We start from the raw sequence: 17,854 nt of genomic DNA, 5'->3' as shown, positions 1-17,854 counted from the left end.
TTTTGGCAGTACACCCAACCGGCCTCGCAACCGCAAACCATGTGTAACAACGCCAGGCCAGGACCTCCGCATCCGGCTTCTTCACCTGCGGGATCGTCTGAGACGAGCCCCCCGGACAGCTGAAAGACTGGCTTACTGACCTAGACCTGATAGCCTGTAGCCTGTCTGCCTGAAACACGGAGAAGGCTGCTATTGACCGAAACAGGTCCCGAAAGCAAGGGCGGACAATGGTTATCCATGTTGATGGTTGGTCACAGACAGACAGAGGGGTGTACATTTAAGGAGCCATAATGAATACTGTGTTGTCTATCAGTTATTTGTGTATGTTCACTACCAACAAGCAGCTACACCTACTTCCATTGTTAATCAGAACCTGAGGCTAAAGCTGGAACCAGAGTTCACACACACTGTCTAGCACATCAAGTTGAAAGTCATCAACAAGTCTAAGTCGGTGTTATGTGCTAAAGGAGTTTAGGTCTCAAGTCTGACAGTGTGCCTCAGGCAATCGTTCAGGCAGAAATAATCATAAGTGACGTTTAACCATAGTATATAATGAGATGGTTAGGGCTGTGACCATACCAGTATCACAATATTTCTTCCATGTCAAAAATGAAACACAAAGCAGACCAAACTCTTTGGTCCTTTAAAAACCTGATGTATGTAAAATATTGTGTGCTAGAGCATGGAAAATAAATACATGTGACTCTAGATGATGACATTATGATGCTTGTTTTCAACAAATAACTTAAATCCGGTTCCTGTTTTGTTTTCCTGCCACGATACCAACGAGTATCGCAATACTGATATCGTCCCGGCCCTAGAGATCGTCAGAGGGTACTCAGTCAACAACTACAGTGCTGACTGTACCCACAAAACTTGTATAGGAGAAAGAAGGAAGGAAGAGATTGGTGGCAGCCGGACGGGAACGGAAGCAGCAGCACCGTGTCAGAAGTTTATAGAATCTGTCAAACTGAAAGACTCCAAATATGTCAGGTAATGCAGTAGCCATGTCGTACATTTCTGCTATCATCATGCCGTAAGCATTTCCCTCTAAAATCATCTTCTTCCTCTCTCAAGAGACCCCATGCCGCCTATACATTGGGTAAATCCATTTGAATTCAATCACTTTTTGACAGCACCCCTTTTGATTTGAATGAAACCTTCCATACATATTTGCCCATTGTAGAAGTGTCCAGAAAGTAACTTTTTGGACCTGAAAGCCAAGACTGTCAAGAGATAAAGGTGCTCAAAGTTGAAACATTTTGCGTACCCCATCATACCATGAGACATCCATGTCTTCATCACTGGAAAAGATAAACAGTGGAGATGTCAACTCTCCATAGGAAACCTATTGAAATCATAGAGATATAGATAATAGAATAGACATTACCATTTAATTTGACATTCGACGGTGGGTGGACCGGCGGTCATCTTTGTGGCAGTAATTTGAAGTTAACATTTCAATTGCAGTGGTCTGAAGGGATAGGTCCATTCTATGAATTCTATTTCTATGATTGAAATGCCACCCACCCTGTTTTCAAGAGCATGTTGTGTGTCAACCGATGGCGGTGTTTTGGCATTCTGGTCCAAAAAGTCTCTTTCTGACCACTTCTTCCAAACAGGTAAGTAAAGTCTTGTTGAAATTCAAAAGGGATTCTGTCAAAAAGTGATTGACTTCAAATGGATTTACCCCCATTCTTTTGTACAAGGCTGAGTAACTGTTCATACAAGTAAAACAACCACACCACGTCACAAACCTGTCTGACTAGCCGGTGCTGTTTTGACGAAAAGCTTCAACAGAAAGACTAAGTCAGAGAAAAACACTGAGGATACCTCATTGTTGAAAACCCTCCATCTGCAATACAATCTTAAAATTCAGGATGTTGTAGTTGCCGATATAGATATTTCCTGAATGGATTTGATGTCTTTATAGAGGAAGGTGCAGTAATCTGAGCAGCGTAGTCAGGTATTTGCATATTTGTGCAGTCAGTGCATCTATATCATTACAGCCTCATTTTTCAAAGTGATGGACAACTGGATTAATACCTTAAACTGACTGGAATTGACTCCCAACCATGCATACAGGTGAGCCATTGGAAACTTTACAAATGGATGATCTCAATTCTCAACTGATCTCATTTCTGAAGTTACAGAGAGCAAAGCAATAACCTCCTTATAGAGAAGCTTTACTACATAGGCTGATGATAAGCCATTGCTATGGTGACTAACCTAACCTCTCTTTCGGTTTAATATTGCAACATCTGTGGCTAACTCATCCGAAGTATATGCTGGATAAAAACGGAGGCTAATGTCTAATTTTGAATGACCTCTCAATGAAATTCATCATTTGTTCGTGACATCATCGTTTTCCATTTTTATAGAATGTAGGAAATCAAAATGGTGGTATAAATCCCGTCCGCTGTTTTGTATGAATGTAGTGACTGTAACGAATCATGTCTCACTGCACCAAAGGAGTTCTTACTGAAACTTACTACTTGTGGTCGAGCTAGGTTCAGAGTGCATTGATGCATGGGAATGTAATGTGTTTTTACTGGCCAAAGCACATGACCACATGATCCATTCCAAAACAGTACAGAAATGTCCCTGTTTCCAATCTTTTCCCATTTCCCCTCTCCCTCTCGCCCTCTCTCTTTCTCTCTCTCTATCTCTCTCTCTCTCTCTCTCTCTCTCTCTCTCTCTCTCTCTTTCACTTTCACTTGCTCTCCCTTTCTCTGCCTCTCTTTCACTTTCACTTGCTCTCCCTTTCTCTGCCTCTCTTTCACTTTCACTTGCTCTCCCTTTCTCTGCCTCTCTTTACCTCTCTCTCTCTCTCTCACTTTCACTTGCTCTCCCTTTCTCTGCCTCTCTTTACCTCTCTCTCTCTCTCTCTCACTTGCTCTCCCTTTCTCTGCCTCTCTTTACCTCTCTCTCTCTCTCTCTCTCTCTCTCTCTCTCTCTCTCTCTCTCCCTTTCTCTGCCTCTCTTTACCTCTCTCTCTCTCTCTCTCTCACTTGCTCTCCCTTTCTCTGCCTCTCTTTACCTCTCTCTCTCTCTCTCACTTGCTCTCCCTTTCTCTGCCTCTCTTTACCTCTCTCTCTCTCTCTCTCTCTCTCTCTCTCTCTCTCTCTCTCTCTCTCTCTCTCTCTCTCTCATTAAAGAGATTCTCCAGTACTTTTGTATACTTTTTAGCCAGTAGTTCTTAAAGTAGTGCTCACAAGCCAAAAGTGGTCCCCGAAAAGTGCATACTGCGTCACATATGTGCTGACGTGCACCAAGTCATTACTCTCTCTCACTCTGTTGTGGATGCATCATGGCTCCCGAGTGGAGCAGCGGTCTAAGACACTGCATCTCAGTGCTAGAAGCGTCACTACAGACACCCTGGTTCGAATCCAGGCTGTATCACGGCCGTGATTGGGAGTCCCATAGGGCGGCGCACAATTGGCCCAGCGTCGTCCGGGTTTGGCTGGTGTAGGCTGGCATTCTAAATAAGAAACTCACTTGCCTAGTTAAATCAAAAGTGAAATATGCATCTTGCTTGCTGTCACGCATATGGCGAGGGGCTGAAGCTCATTGGTTGAACTCAAATTGCTAGGGGGCTGGCACACATGGAGGAACATGTAGAAAAACAGTTGCTTTCAAACTAGGGATATTGAGGTAGAACGGTCATTCGAGAGGGAGAGAGAGAGAGAGCAACCCCCCCCCCCCCCCCCCCCCTCCCATAGGATAATAACTACATGTCTGGGCCAGTCCTGAAACTGAGGAAATTGGGAACAACAAGTAGGCCTACAGGCCAGGGGATATAAAGTCAGTTGTACAACTGAATGCATTTAACCAAAATGTGTCTTCTGCATTTAACCCAACCCCTCTGGATTGGAGAGGTGCAGGGGCCTGTCTTAATTGACATCATCAGCACCCAGGGAGCAGCTGTTCTTGGGGGTAACTGCCTTGCTCAAGGGCAGAACAGCAGATTGTTCCACCGTGCTGGCTCAGGGATTCAAACCAGCAACCAATCAGTACTGACAGGGCACTCAACAGCTAGGCTACCTGCCGCCAAGGGAAGCAAGATATACGGATCCCTACAATCGTGACAATGTTGCCTCCTTTTGCATTTTATAATGCCAAGCTGTCCTATAGCTTTATCATCATTCCTCAGCTGCTTTCTCAGAGTGATAGTTATTGCTCAATCCTATGGGTGCGGTAGGTGTAGAATTTTCTGGAATTCAACCTTTTGTGAATGTGTCTCGGAAGGTGTGCCTCTTTCAAGTCCAAGTATTCATTCCTTTCTTTAACTTGAGGATCTCTTCTGCAGCTACAGAGAACGACTTATTAGAGGATTAACACATAATTGCAGAATGACGCTCTGTGTGTATGAAAAGTTGTATTGCTGTCATATTGAATTCATACAATGGTAGTCTTGCCGCACATCATATTTCTTGTTTCTAGTTTTGGATTATTATCTGTGTAATTGTTTGACATTTTTACTGCACCGTTAGAAGCTAGTAACACAAGCATTTCGCTGCACCCGCTATAACATCTGATAAACTGTGACCAATAAACTTTGACCTGATTTGATATCGTAACTGAGAACAAAATAAAACAGTATAATGACACTAATAATGAGAAACTCTCTCAGACTGCCATCATTCAGATTGACTGTATTCAGACTTTCTCTCTCTATTTCCTCTTCAGGTGATAATGACATGCCCAAACTGACCCCTTGACTTGACCTCTGATAGGTCAGGGCTCAGATTGGAATACCCCCAAAAATACAGACCAGTCCAAACCCCCAACATGTCTTTCCCGGAACACTTCACGTCCCCCTTACCCCCCAGACCAGAAGCCAAACCCCGGCCCCCGATCTCTAGAAAACCCCCTTCCTCCAATGGAGCCCCCCCCACCCCCTTCCAGCTCGGAGAGATGGGCAGCACAGCCCACAATTCAGGGGGGAAAGTCAACAGCATTGTGAGTAAGTTCAGCCACCCAGAGACTACACCAACCACCAGTGGAGATGCTACACTAACCACCAATCCAACTCTCCGTACCCGGGTGCCCAGGAGGGCCCCCACAGTCAAACCCAAACCAACCCGGCCCTCCGTCCAGCAGTCTGAGGGTCCAGACCAGGCTCCTCCACTGCCCATGAATAGGAGCCGGATCCTGCGGCAGGCCAAAAGAGAGACCCCTGGAGGAGAGGAGGGAAATGGCATCACAGTCAGTCGATCAGGTAGAGTCAGTCAGTATATCAATCAATGAATTAATCAATATTCATTTGTATGAGTCCTCTCACAAAAATATGTTATGGTAAGGACTGATAATTTGTTAGCATTACCAATGTAGCCTACATTTCTACAAGGCAAGCATTACGGAGAGAGAGCTACAAAATGAACTGTATTTTTTACAAATGAGCTATCCCATGGGTGTTCATTAATCAAGCATTGTCAAGCAACACAGTAACACATGACATAATCACTTTCAAAACATATCATCCGAAAGCATTAACAATATTCCCAGCCCAACCCCACAAGCTAGACCTGGGGTGGCAGGTTAACAAAACAACATGTTTGGAATTTGAATGGAACAATCATTGACAGGTTTCATGTACCTCTACACATTTCTCTGTCAGTTTGACGTTTACCATATGCAGCAAACGTCACCGTATGCGAGTGCAGTATGTGCGGTATGTTCCTTTGAGAGCGGAATCTCTGCTCATGTGTGTTGCCTAGTCTCTGAGGCCGTGAGGGTGACATCTGTTTTCACCTAACCTAGAGACAAACGGGTGTGGCTAGAACACGTGATCTAACTACCCTAACAGACAGAAGCACCCGTACACAGTAGGTAAACACAGCTCTGTATAGGTAATACAGGTCTACTGAAACAGACTGGCTGTACTCCAACACACTCTGGGACGAGAAGCGAGTGTGTGTGAGTGTGAGTGTGAGTGTGTGTGTGAGAGAGAGAGAGAGAGAGAGAGAGAGAGAGAGAGAGAGAGAGAGAGAGAGAGAGAGATAGAGAGAGAGAGAGAGAGAGAGAGACGGTACAGAGAGGAAGAGAGAGGTTACATAGAGATGTCGAAGAGGCATAAAGCGACAGAAGAAGAGGAGAGAGCGCGAGAGGAAATGAAAGAGAGGGAGAGGGCCAGAGGCTCCCTGTCTAAGACGGCACTGCTTAAAAGCCTCGAAGAGGGTGTCACTGTTTCTACTGTTGCAGAGGGAAAGAAAATAAGGAGCTGATAGCATTTCTGACTACAGAAAAGAACAAACAAACATCAAAATAGATTAACATTTTTGGCTGTTTCCTGTTAGTATTAAATGCTCATGAAGCTAAACAACTTGATAATACTTCCCTAAGTTTATCTGACAAAGCAGAACTGTGTATTATAAAAATAAGAATGTTGCAGATGTTAATTTGGCAAAGAAAACAAACCCACACACACACACATCGGTTTTCTATCGTTGTGGGGACCAAATAATTTATTCCCATTCAAAATCCTATTTTCCCTAACCCCTAACCTTAACCCCAAACGCCTAAACCTAACTCTAACCCTAATTGTAACCCTAACTCTAAACCTAACCCCTAAAATATACTTTTTCCTTGTGGGGACCGTCGAAATGTTCCCACTTGTCCCACTTTTCCTTGCTTTACTATCCTTGTGAGGACTTCTGGTCGCCTCAAAGATAGTTCACCAAAACACACACATTCCCAAGTAATAATATATGCCATTTAGCAGACACTATTATACAACACAACTTAGTCATGCACGCATACATACATTTTACCTATGGGTGGTCCTGGGAATCAAACCCACAACCCTGGAGGTGGAAGTACTATGCTCTACCAGCTGAGCCAGACAGGACCCTGCTTTCATATAATTCAGATGTAGGAACATTCTAACCAGGAAGCAACACATTCACAGTGATCAGTGAACGCCATAAAGGGTTTAAGTCTACCAAGGTTCAAGGGTCAACAGAGAAAGTGATCCTTAGTTCCTTTTAACAATAAAGCCAAACAAAACAAATCAAAACAATTATTCTGATGCTTTGCTAATTTCCCATTACTGCAAATATCTAAGCAAACACGTGGCAGCGGATGTAAAAAGTGATGTTATGTTAATGCTATGTTAGTGATATGTGTCCCTCCTTCTCCCATCAGCACCTGGCGGAAAGGAGGTAGAGCGAAAGCTGATTGGAGGAGTGGAAGCAGAGGCGGAGCACAGTTCAGACACGCCCCTTAACCCATGCTATGACTGGGAATGCAGCTGTGTTTGCCACATCCACATGCCCGGCATGAAGCTGGTATGGGTGCCCATCGATGAGGACGAGGAAGAAGATGAAAAGGAGGAGGAGATTAGGCTGGCGGCGGAAACGGAGGAGGAAGAGGGTGGAGGGGAGGGGACCTCCTTGGCTATAAAACACCCCCCCATCCCCCCTAAACAAACCCAATCTTTCCCAAGCCATTTTAAAGTTTCCGTAGAGGAGGAGGAGTCTATATATGAAACTACTCTACTAATGGTGGATCCAACACCTAGGAAGATCTGTCAGGAACTGGACATTCCCCTTATCAAGGTTCAGAAACCTGTCCATTGGTCAAAACTGTCCTCCAGCAACTCGGAGGACAACACTTCGGTCCAGTCCGATTCGGGAATATCCCAAACCCAGACTACTGAGGATGCCCCCGTGGCTATTCCACCTCGGGTACCTCTCGCCCAGGACAAGTCCAAAACACCCGGCCACAACCTCATGCCCATTCCCAGGGGGGGTATCGCCTTGCCCCAGCCCACCGCGGAGGAGTGGCGCTCCCTGCGCCCCTCACCCCACAATCCTTCCGCCAGTCCCATAGTACTCCACCGGGCGGGCTACAGCGTCCCCCCACCTCAGCCCCCCAAGACAGGCATCTCCGTCCATTCCATCAAGCAAGCTATAAAAGGTCGCTATAAAAGTAAACACGCAATAAACCTGTTTTCTGACATCTTTTATAGTGAGAGGTCATACAATAGAAAAGGTACAATATATTGTTCATGCTTTTGTTTCTCCCTCTAGAAGAAGAGGAGGATGGCAGTGCTGAAGGAGAGGAGGAGGACACAGAAGAAGACAGGTAAGCTCACTCATCCCTCCATATTACCTGTTGTACTCTCATCTCCAATGTCTTGTTTTGGCCCTGTTGAAAATCTTCCTTGCTTCCTGTAAGTGACCACAGATCAGAGAGGGTTGGATTGGTGTAGGTGATAGGGTTTCACTTATCAGTGATTACCGGAAGGAAGCATGTTTGAAGTGTTAGAACCAGACCTATTTCTCACTCATTCATTGTCCAGCTCAGTCAGTTATATAACACCCTGCTCTTCTTCTTCCCGGTGCCCCTCAGGAGAGGATACTTTGTTGGCTGGGAGTCCAGACAGCTGGATGGTATGGTTACCTGACACCCCTGACACAACCAAAAAGCACCCAAAATATCAGTCACGCATGAATCAGGTTACAGAACTATAGGTGTAACATTAGACCAAAGGAACAGAGCATTCTTGGTCCATCATCATTGTTTGAGGGTCACCCATAGAGTAATACCACACATATTTAAACCTCATCCTTTTTAGAGTGTTTGACCTTTGCCCTTTGACCCCTCAGTGCCTCTGTACCAGACGTACCGTGCTACCGTCATCCACAAGGAGATCCGGCGCCAGACGGTGTGCCGCAACATCAGCAAGACCAGCGCTGACTACCACATGGACTGGACCGCACGCCGGGGTGGAGTGGGCATGGGGTCGGGCGGCGTGGGGGCGGTGGGCAATGGCAATGGGGCACCCAGTGCTACTATTCCGTTACCCACCCCCGGCCAGAGCACCCTATGGCAGGACCTACCAGAAGTACGGAAAAGTGGGGTGCTGGAGACCCTCAGCCCTGCACAGTGCAAGTACCAGGAGGTGAGGGGGGGAGAATAGGAGTCGAGGGGGAAATAGGAGGGGAGGGGGGAGAATAGGAGGAGGGGGGGGGGGGGGGGGGGGGGTTAGGAGGTGATGGGGGTTAGGAGGGGAGATGGGGAGAATAGGAAAGGAGGGGGAGAATAGGAGAGGAGGGGGGAGAATAGGAGTGGGGGATGAGAATAGAGAAGCAAACTCAATTTAGGGGTCAGTTTTTCATGGTTAACGGCATGGCTGCCGGAACATGGGTGTGCCAACATTAACAGGCGTATCAACAGAAGTGGGTATATAAAAAGCAAACAACTAATTTGCCGCATTTGTTGCCACTCAAGGCAGTTTTGCATGGCTGCAACTGTGAGAGCAATTTAGCTAAGCCTAACCCTAACCCTTTTCCTAACCTTAACCTCATTCTCCTAACCTGTTACATTAACCTGCTACTTGAATTATCCTAACCTGCTACGTTAGTTCTCGTAACCTGCTACGTAAAGACAAAGCATCCATCCTGAAAAAGCATCAGGAACTGAACAATGTAAATGCGTTAAGAAACGAAAAACAACACAGCTCAATCAAAACCATCTAACCAATCAGTTACACCATTTGCTGATGATCCACCCACTTATTTTGCCCTGCCCACTTTCAGACACATTCCACATATGCAGATACCCATACTCAGATACCCATACAGGTATCAAGTAAAGCGAATTATTGATATTTTAGTTGACTGAATTTCACCTCAATGGACTGAATGTCTGCAGTTACCATCAATTGTAAATTCAGTACAGAAATGTGGCCATAGTAATCAGTCCATATTGTATGTTTTGGGATATTTCAGTGACAGGTTGATTGTACTGTATGAATTAGAAGTTCACCATTGTCTCTCTCCCCTCAGAGTATGTTTGAGGTGTTGACATCTGAAGCGTCGTACGTGCGTTCCCTACGCGTTCTCAATGAACACTTCCTGGAATCCCGGGAGCTGGAGGAGGTGCTGATCATCCGGGACAGGAAGACTCTCTTCTCCAATGTCCTGCGAGTCCTGGAGGTCAGCGAGAGGTGAGAGAGAGGGAGGAATGGAGGGATGGCTAGAGAGTGGTACTTGGCTAAAACAGTGGGGAGTCAGAGTAAGGAAGGAGTGATGACTTGACTCAGCAGCATGTGGAGGGTTTTGTTGTTGCCCAACTTTAATATGAATAACAATGTTCCTCCCTCACTGTTTCGTTGTGTTATTAAACCCCTTAATGGAAATCAACCATAAACTTTGACCTTTCTAACTCTCCCCCCCATTAGTTTTCTGATGGACCTGGAGAACCGTAAGGTAGAGAGTCTGGTGTTCTCCGACATCTGTGACATCATCCATTTCCATGCTGAGCACAACTTCCCGGTCTACATCGACTACATCCGCAACCAAATCTACCAGGATAAGACTTACACCTCCCTCATGTAAGACTGGCTTCATTACTGGGTCTAACAGGTAGGGTTTCAAAATGGTGGTAATTTCACCCAAAATTCCCTGATTTTCCTGAAATCCCTGTTGGAGGATTCCCGGATTTTCTGCTTACTCCATCCTGATTCCAGGAATCTTCCAACTGGAATTTTTGGAAAACTTTGGAATTTTTGGAACGTTACCAGAATTCTGCAAACCTACTCAGAGGCCTCTTGGTCGGACAATTGATTCAACCAGAGGAGGAGGGGGTCCTGAATGATGTGTTTGTCCCCACAGGAAAACCAATGTGGACTTTGCCACGGTCATCACCCGTCTGCAGGAGTCTCCTCAGTGTCAGAGGCTGCCATTCATGTCCTTTCTGCTGCTGCCCTTCCAGCGAATCACACGCATCAAGATACTCATCGAGGTGAGGGGCATCATGGTAACTGTAGTTGTTGTGTGCCGCTGTGATGTGGACTACAAGGGAGTGTGATCGTAGGGAAAAGCGTTAAACCTTATGATTTTATACTTTTTTTGTTTGTCTTGTATAACATGGCTTGCTGTTGTTGTTGTTGTTGTTGTTGTTGTTTATCAGAACATCCTGAAGAGAACAAATGAAGGGACGAAAGAAGAGCAGACTGCCTCCAACGCCTTGGACTCTGTTTCTAAGGTAACCGCACCTTTCCTCTTTCCATCCATCCGTCTGCCCGTCCACAGACATTCTGACTGTTCCATTCTAAAGCAGTGTTCCACACCAGCCTGGAATAGGGAACAACGACGTCAGTCCCCTGGTCTTTAGTGTGGGATTGATATCCTATTGTGTCACTGCAGACAATATGACCAAGTACAGGAGAGAGAGATAAAGGCTGTCTGTCACTGGAGTACCAGCTAATGTTATTCAAGTAGAGGGGGGACCTCTTGAAAAAGAGAAGAACTTGATACACTTGTGAAATAGAGGAACATGGACTTTCATGAAATGAGAGAAGGGTTATGTGGATTGTTCCACATATCTGTGTGAAAGGAAAAGTGGAGGAGCTGCCAAGAGGTCTCTTGCATTCAGTCTCTTGTTCTTTTTCTCACACAGTTTCTCTTTCTGTCTTCCTCTTTCTATCCCTCTCTCTCAGATCATAGAGGAGTGCAACACCCAGGTGGGAAAGATGAAACAGGTGGAAGAGCTGATCCACCTCTCCAAGACGCTGGAGTTTGACAAGCTCAAGGTAATCAATGAATCAGTCAGTCAGTTAAATCACCAGCCAAATACACTAGAAACCTATCCCTTTCCGCTTGATTCTTATACATTTCTCTCTCTCTCTTTCTACCCCCCCCCTCTCTCAATCTATCCCCCTTCTCTCTCTCTCTTTCTCCACCTCTCTCTCTCTCTCTCTCCATCTATCCTCCCCACCTCTCTCTCCCTCCCTCTCTATCAGGCCATCCCCATCATTTCCCAAACCCGTGTCCTGGAGAAGCGTGGGGAGTTACAGGAGATGGCCAAAGGGAACACCCTTTTCAACCTGGGTCACAAGTTCACCCCCGTCTACCTCTTCCTCTTCAACGACCTGCTCATCATCGCCACCAAGAAGGGGTGAGTCCCCCATATGGTGTTCATAAGGCTTTATGAAGCCTTTATAAACCTTCCCAAGGCCTTTATCCCTCACTAATGCTTCACAAATCATTTATAAGCAAATGTTGTGCTAGAGTAGAGGATGGCTCTACAATGTGTTTGGTTCCTCCTCTCATCCCTGGTAGTTCAGAGCGTTTCGTGGTGTTGGACCACGCCCACCGCACCCTGGTCCAGGTTCAGCCAATAGGAGACGACCAGGTCTCCAACCCTAGCTATGAACACTGCTTCTGTCTGACTCTACTGGAGAACCACCAGGGACGCATGATGGAGAGACTGATGAAGGCCCCTTCACAGTGAGCAGTACACACAGTGTGTGTGTGTGTGTGTGTGTGTGTGTGTGTGTGTGTGTGTGTGTGTGTGTGTGTGTGTGTGTGTGTGTGTGTGTGTGTGTGTGTGTGTGTGTGTGTGTGTGTGTGTGTGTGAGAGAAATAAATCCATGTGTACGTGTGTATAGTGCGTATATTACACATAATACCCCATAATGAGAGAGAAACAGTACAGAAAGGCAGAGAGAGGTTACGTAGAGATGTTGAAGAGAGGCAGAAAGCGACAGAAGAAGAGGTAGAAAGCGCGAGAGGAAATGAAAGAGCATATGTCAGTCAGGTATACCATGGCAGCAGGTAGCCTAGCGGTTAGAGCATTGGGCCAGTAACTGAAAAGTCACTGGATCGAATACCCGAGCTAACAAGGTGAAAGTCTTTCAATGTGCCCTTGAGCGTGCCACTTAACCCTAATTTGCTCCGGGGGCATCGTACTACTATGGCTAACCCTGTAAAACACATTTCACTGAACCTATCTGGTGTGTGACAATAAAAAACAACATACAGTATATCATCAGGTTGGTGGCTAAAATTGTCTTCATTATGTAACACACTGCCAACAGACAATCATTAGCCTACAGTAGTCATCACAGGAATGCATTGTCAGCCCATAATGCTCACAAACACACAGTCAATTACATACTCCAGTTAACACCAACATACCTGAGGTACGGGCAGACTAGGAGAACCGGCACAGTATTTTCCCTCAGAAATAAGTACGCCTATTTTTGTTTACAGATGTGGTATTTGTGTGTGTGTGTCTATGGTCTGTTTCACATGTCCATTCTCTCTCCTTCTCTCTTCTTGCCTTTCTTTTCCCCTCATCCATTCATCTCAGGTCTGACCTGCACCGGTGGATAGCAGCGTTCCCTGACCCCATGAAACCTGATGGGGACAAGGAGGAGGTTGTCTATGAGGACTGGGGTGAGCGACTAGTTTAGCTTGGTGACATACACCCTATAATTAGCTGCAGTAAGTCAGCTTGTAGTGACTGGGCTCGTTGCCAAATTCAGCCATCAACACCGACATCTATCCTCAGTTTACCTTACATGGACACACTTTGTGCTATTTGCACTTGTGGTTTATAATTGTTTGGATTGTTGATATTTAGTCTTGTCTCTGTCCTCAGACTGTCCTCAGGTGCAGTGTGTGGAGCAGTATGTTGCTCAGCAGGCTGATGAGCTCAACCTAGAAGCCACTGAGATCATCAACGTGGTGCGCAAGACCAACGAGGGTAAGACCCGGCAGGAAACGAATGTCCCGACCCGTGGTTAGTCCGGGTACTGGGTAGCGCTTTATTTTACAAACCAGAAAAAAATCATGTTTAACTTGATAAAATGATAACACAGTAATACATTAAACTCTCATCTTTCCCCGAACCCCCCTCTTTGTACGTCTTTATCCCGACAATTCTAATTCAACCCTGTACCTATTAGCAGTTTATTGATTTGTGATGTTGGTTATTTTTGCATGATTTATATGTAAACATCCTATCTCCCCGCTACCTCTTCCTCCCCTTGCTCTAGGTTGGTACGAGGGGATCCGTCTCTCCAACGGACAGAAGGGTTGGTTTCCTGTGGAGAACGCTGTAGAGATCACCAACGAGCATGTGCGGCGGCGGAACCTTCGAGAACGCTATCGGGTCATTCAGGCCGCCAGCATTGTCACCAACACCAAGGCCAAGACTACCCCGTAATGTTGATGGAACATCAGGAGAACATTGATAGAGACTCCGCAGAATGTCAGTCGAACGTTTACATAACGTCACTAGAACGTTGCTGGAATATTAAACTGGATAGGGGAGAGTGAACCAGTGCTTGCCATGCATGCTCCCCTGAAGAACTCTTAGCTGGAGACATAAGGAGCTTTTGGATCTTATCAAATTGTTTGATCGGCATGTTTTGTTTTGTTCAAATTATTAATTTGTGAAGTTATGGGATAGTGTTTTTTTACGGAACTTTTAAGAACCAGGAAATTATATGTAGTTTGCCTAATGTTGAGAGAGCGAGAGAGAGAGCGAGAGAGTGTGTGTGCGTGTGATAGTGTGTGTGTATGAACCTGCACCTAACCCCACACTGCCAAAGGAAAGCCCCTGCGACAATATGTGAGTCAGGTATACCATGGCAGCAGGTAGCCTAGTGGTTAGAGTGATGGGACAGCAACCGAAAAGTCACTGGATCGAATACCCGAGCCAAAGTCTTTCAATGTGCCCTTGAGCATCGTACTACTATGGCTAACCCTGTAAAACACATTTCACTGAACTGGTGTATGTGACAATACAAAACAACATATATCATCAGGTTGGTGGCTAAAATTGTCTTCATTATGTAACACACTGCCAACAGACAATAATTAGCCTACAGTAGTCATCACAGGAATGCATTGACAGCCTATATTACTCACAAACACACAGTTAGTCACATACTCCAGTTAACACCAACATACCTGAGGTACGGGCAGACTAGGAGAACCGGCACAGTATTTTCCCTCAGAAATAAGTACACCTATTTTTTACAGATGTGGTATTTGTGTGTGTGTGTGTGTGTGTGTGTGTGTGTGTGTGTGTGTGTGTGTGTGTGTGTGTGTGTGTGTGTGTGTGTGTGTGTGTGTGTGTGTGTGTGTGTGTGTGTGTGTGTGTGTGTGTGTGTGTGTGTGTGTGTGTGTGTGTGTGTGTGTGCGTGCGTGCGTGTCCTACTGCTGCGGTTTCCTAATCACTACATGGTTGAATACATTTGACCTTCATTTTTGGACACGAAAAAGTAACAACTAAGTCATGTACATAATGTTGTAAACCACAAAACCTTGTCTGTGATTATTTTACTGGTAGAGTCGCAATATTGGTAACATAGAGCTGAAACATCTAGTTGAGTCCTACTCTAGTATTATGATACCATATGTGTATTAATTCTACAGCAGGCTTCATAGGTGTAAACTCTGTGGTAATTGCTCCACCTGATAGATTTGCTTAAAATTATTTTTTATTTTTTTAGTTAAGCAGGCATAAATGGAACTCAATTCCCCTTTTATGTATTTTTTCTCTCTATGCGTATTCTGACCGTGAACTTAAGCATGAGAATAGCATGATATTCACCTGCTACTTGTTTGGGGTAGACATCAACAAAATGAAGGTGTGGCGGAGGTATGTTTACAGATACGCAGTATTCTGACTTAGACTTAATTCCACCACCTTTACGTGCAAGGAAAGGTCGAGCAAACCTTTCGGTTCCAAGTGGGAAAAGCATCTACTTCATTTTTCTGATAGAAATAACAGCATTCTCCATGCACATGACGTATTGTGGCCCCTTTTCCGCAGTGAAGTAGGTTATAAAGAGCTGTGCCATTATTCAGAATGTTAATTGTATGCCCTCAATGTGTGTGGATGAAATGGAGTCCCAAGCTATAGGCTTCTGTACGGCAAACTTGTGAATGTTTTAGTTAAATGCCAGAGCTTTTCTCCATTTTATTTTCCAAATTGTATCATGTTAAATATTAGCCACTATCGGGAGACACCCGTCAGTACATACATATATATCTGTCACTTTAGTGTTAGTTTCCTTCTATTTGTAGCCTATTGATTCGTTCCATTCCATTTACCATTCATTCCTCGGTTATGTCCATGTAGTTGTTCCTGAGGGTTGCTAGCATTAGTGGATCATATAGACCCTTTTTCCCCCCGGATGCACGCAACTCTTGGCGGCAGTAAGAAAGCCATCACCATCTGCGCCCCTTCAACATAGCCTAGATTTAAGGTTGTATTACTTCTAAACAAAATATAAGTTCTCATATGTTTACAATGATGTTTTGATTCTTGCTTGAACACTAGCTAGAATTATATTTGGTTGTGAGCTTTGCAAAATAACTATGTTGGATGCAGCGGTTGTTAGCTAGAATGCTAACGCTCATTGTTATAGGCTGTTGCAAAAATATAGCCAAAGAACCATTTTACTGGTTGAAGTTGGCCCAGAAACCTTTTTGTTACTGCCCAACGCTCCTACCCGCCAGGCTACCTGCCGCCGCATTAAACATATTCAGTGTGTGCAAGGTAGACACACACCTGTAGAGCACATTACGCTCCTGCATTAGGTAAATCTGAATACCAACTACCAGGGTGCAAATTACATGGGAGCCGAGGGGGGGGGGGGGGGGGGGGGGGCTCAGCTCCCCTGAATGAGACATTAGCTCCCCTAAATGCAAGTCAAACTTGGGGAGGTCTCTAAATAATGCTAATTTCACCATTCTTCTGTTTGTTTAAAATGTAGTGGTAAATGTGTTTTACAGTGCTAAATATAACAAATTAAAGCTTCCATATGAAACAAACATCCCCACCTCTGTCATGGTTTAAACCATATATTTCTGTTTTTATTTTATTCATAGGGGAGAATGCACATTAATATTACAATAATGAAACATCCATATAAAATGTGCCAGGGTTAGCCAAAAGCTAATTGGCACCCGTAGTCCCAGGGCAGGTAAGGACAATTACACAGCCACACTACAAATACTCACACAAAAAAATATTAAATACAAATATATTACATCCAATAACATATAATTCTAACAACAACAACAATATCATCAACTGTCGTCTTACATATGAGGAACCACAGATAACTCAGGTGTACAGGTTTGGATAGATTTGAGCCATGTTTTCAATTTCAGTTTAAAAGTGCAATAATCAGTGCAGTTTCTCAGGTCAATGGGCGTTGTATTCAAGTAAATTTTAGCTCTAGCAGAGAACGTTGATTGACTGAGTTTATGGTGTCGGAAAGGGACAACGCAGTCACCTCTAGTTACTGCGCTTGTTATCCTGGAAGTGCTTTCCTTGAGCATGATATGATATGCCGGCATAGAGGTGGAGGGGCAAGACCATGCAGGATCTGAAAGACAAGGCTTGCATCTACATTCTGCTTAAAGCTATCCAGACTAAGTCAATTATGTTTGTGAATGATGTGACAACGGTGGTAACTGTTCGGTGTGTTACCAAAAATCTAAAGTGTTTGTTTGTGGATTAATTCAATTGGTTTCAGAATGGAAGCTCCTGCTTGTGACCAGCATGTGAGGCAATATCTCTGATCATAGCATGCATATATAAACTCAGCAAAAAAAGAAACGTCCTCTCACTGTCAACTGCGTTTATTTTCAGCAAACTTAACGTGTAAATATTTGTATGAACATAACAAGATTCAACAACTGAGACATAAACTGAACAAGTTCCACAGACATGTGACTAACAGAAATCTAATAATGTGTGGCAAGTGTCCCGTCTGGAGGAAACCTGGCACCATCCCTACGGTGAAGCATGGTGGTGGCAGCATCATGCTGTGGGGATGTTTTTCAGTGGCATGGACTGGGAGACTAGTCAGGATTGAGAGAAAGAGGAACGGAGCAAAGTACAGAGATCCTTGATGAAAACCTGCTCCAGAGCACTCAGGACCTCAGACCGGGGCAAAGGTTCACCTTCCAACAAGACAATGACCCTAAGCACAGAGCCAAGACAACGCAAGAGTGGCTTCGGGACAAGTCTCTGAATGTCCTTGAGTGGCCCAGCCAGAGCCCGGACTTGAACCCAATCGAACATCTCTGGAGAG

The 17,854-nt window shown here is 44.9% G+C and overlaps 1 protein-coding gene across 1 annotated transcript; it reads left to right on the top strand.

The window, feature by feature from the left end:
• Window positions 1-4,702: 4,702 nt before the first annotated feature.
• LOC129835798 (rho guanine nucleotide exchange factor 15-like) lies at window positions 4,703-14,821 on the top strand. The gene is made up of 15 exons (XM_055901577.1): window positions 4,703-5,221; window positions 7,147-7,920; window positions 8,034-8,089; window positions 8,339-8,396; window positions 8,613-8,908; window positions 9,795-9,955; window positions 10,190-10,342; window positions 10,623-10,752; window positions 10,921-10,995; window positions 11,450-11,542; window positions 11,753-11,907; window positions 12,072-12,239; window positions 13,105-13,190; window positions 13,396-13,500; window positions 13,793-14,821. Exons 1-15 carry the CDS (start codon window positions 4,792-4,794, stop codon window positions 13,960-13,962), a joined length of 2,910 nt encoding a protein of 969 aa, XP_055757552.1. The 5' UTR covers window positions 4,703-4,791; the 3' UTR covers window positions 13,963-14,821.
• The last annotated feature ends 3,033 nt before the right edge of the window (window positions 14,822-17,854 follow it).

This window comes from Salvelinus fontinalis, chromosome 36, assembly GCF_029448725.1.
Source record: "Salvelinus fontinalis isolate EN_2023a chromosome 36, ASM2944872v1, whole genome shotgun sequence".
NCBI lineage: Eukaryota > Metazoa > Chordata > Actinopteri > Salmoniformes > Salmonidae > Salvelinus > Salvelinus fontinalis.
Note: the sequence above shows the minus strand (reverse complement) of the source record. Positions and strands in the feature narration are given on the sequence as shown.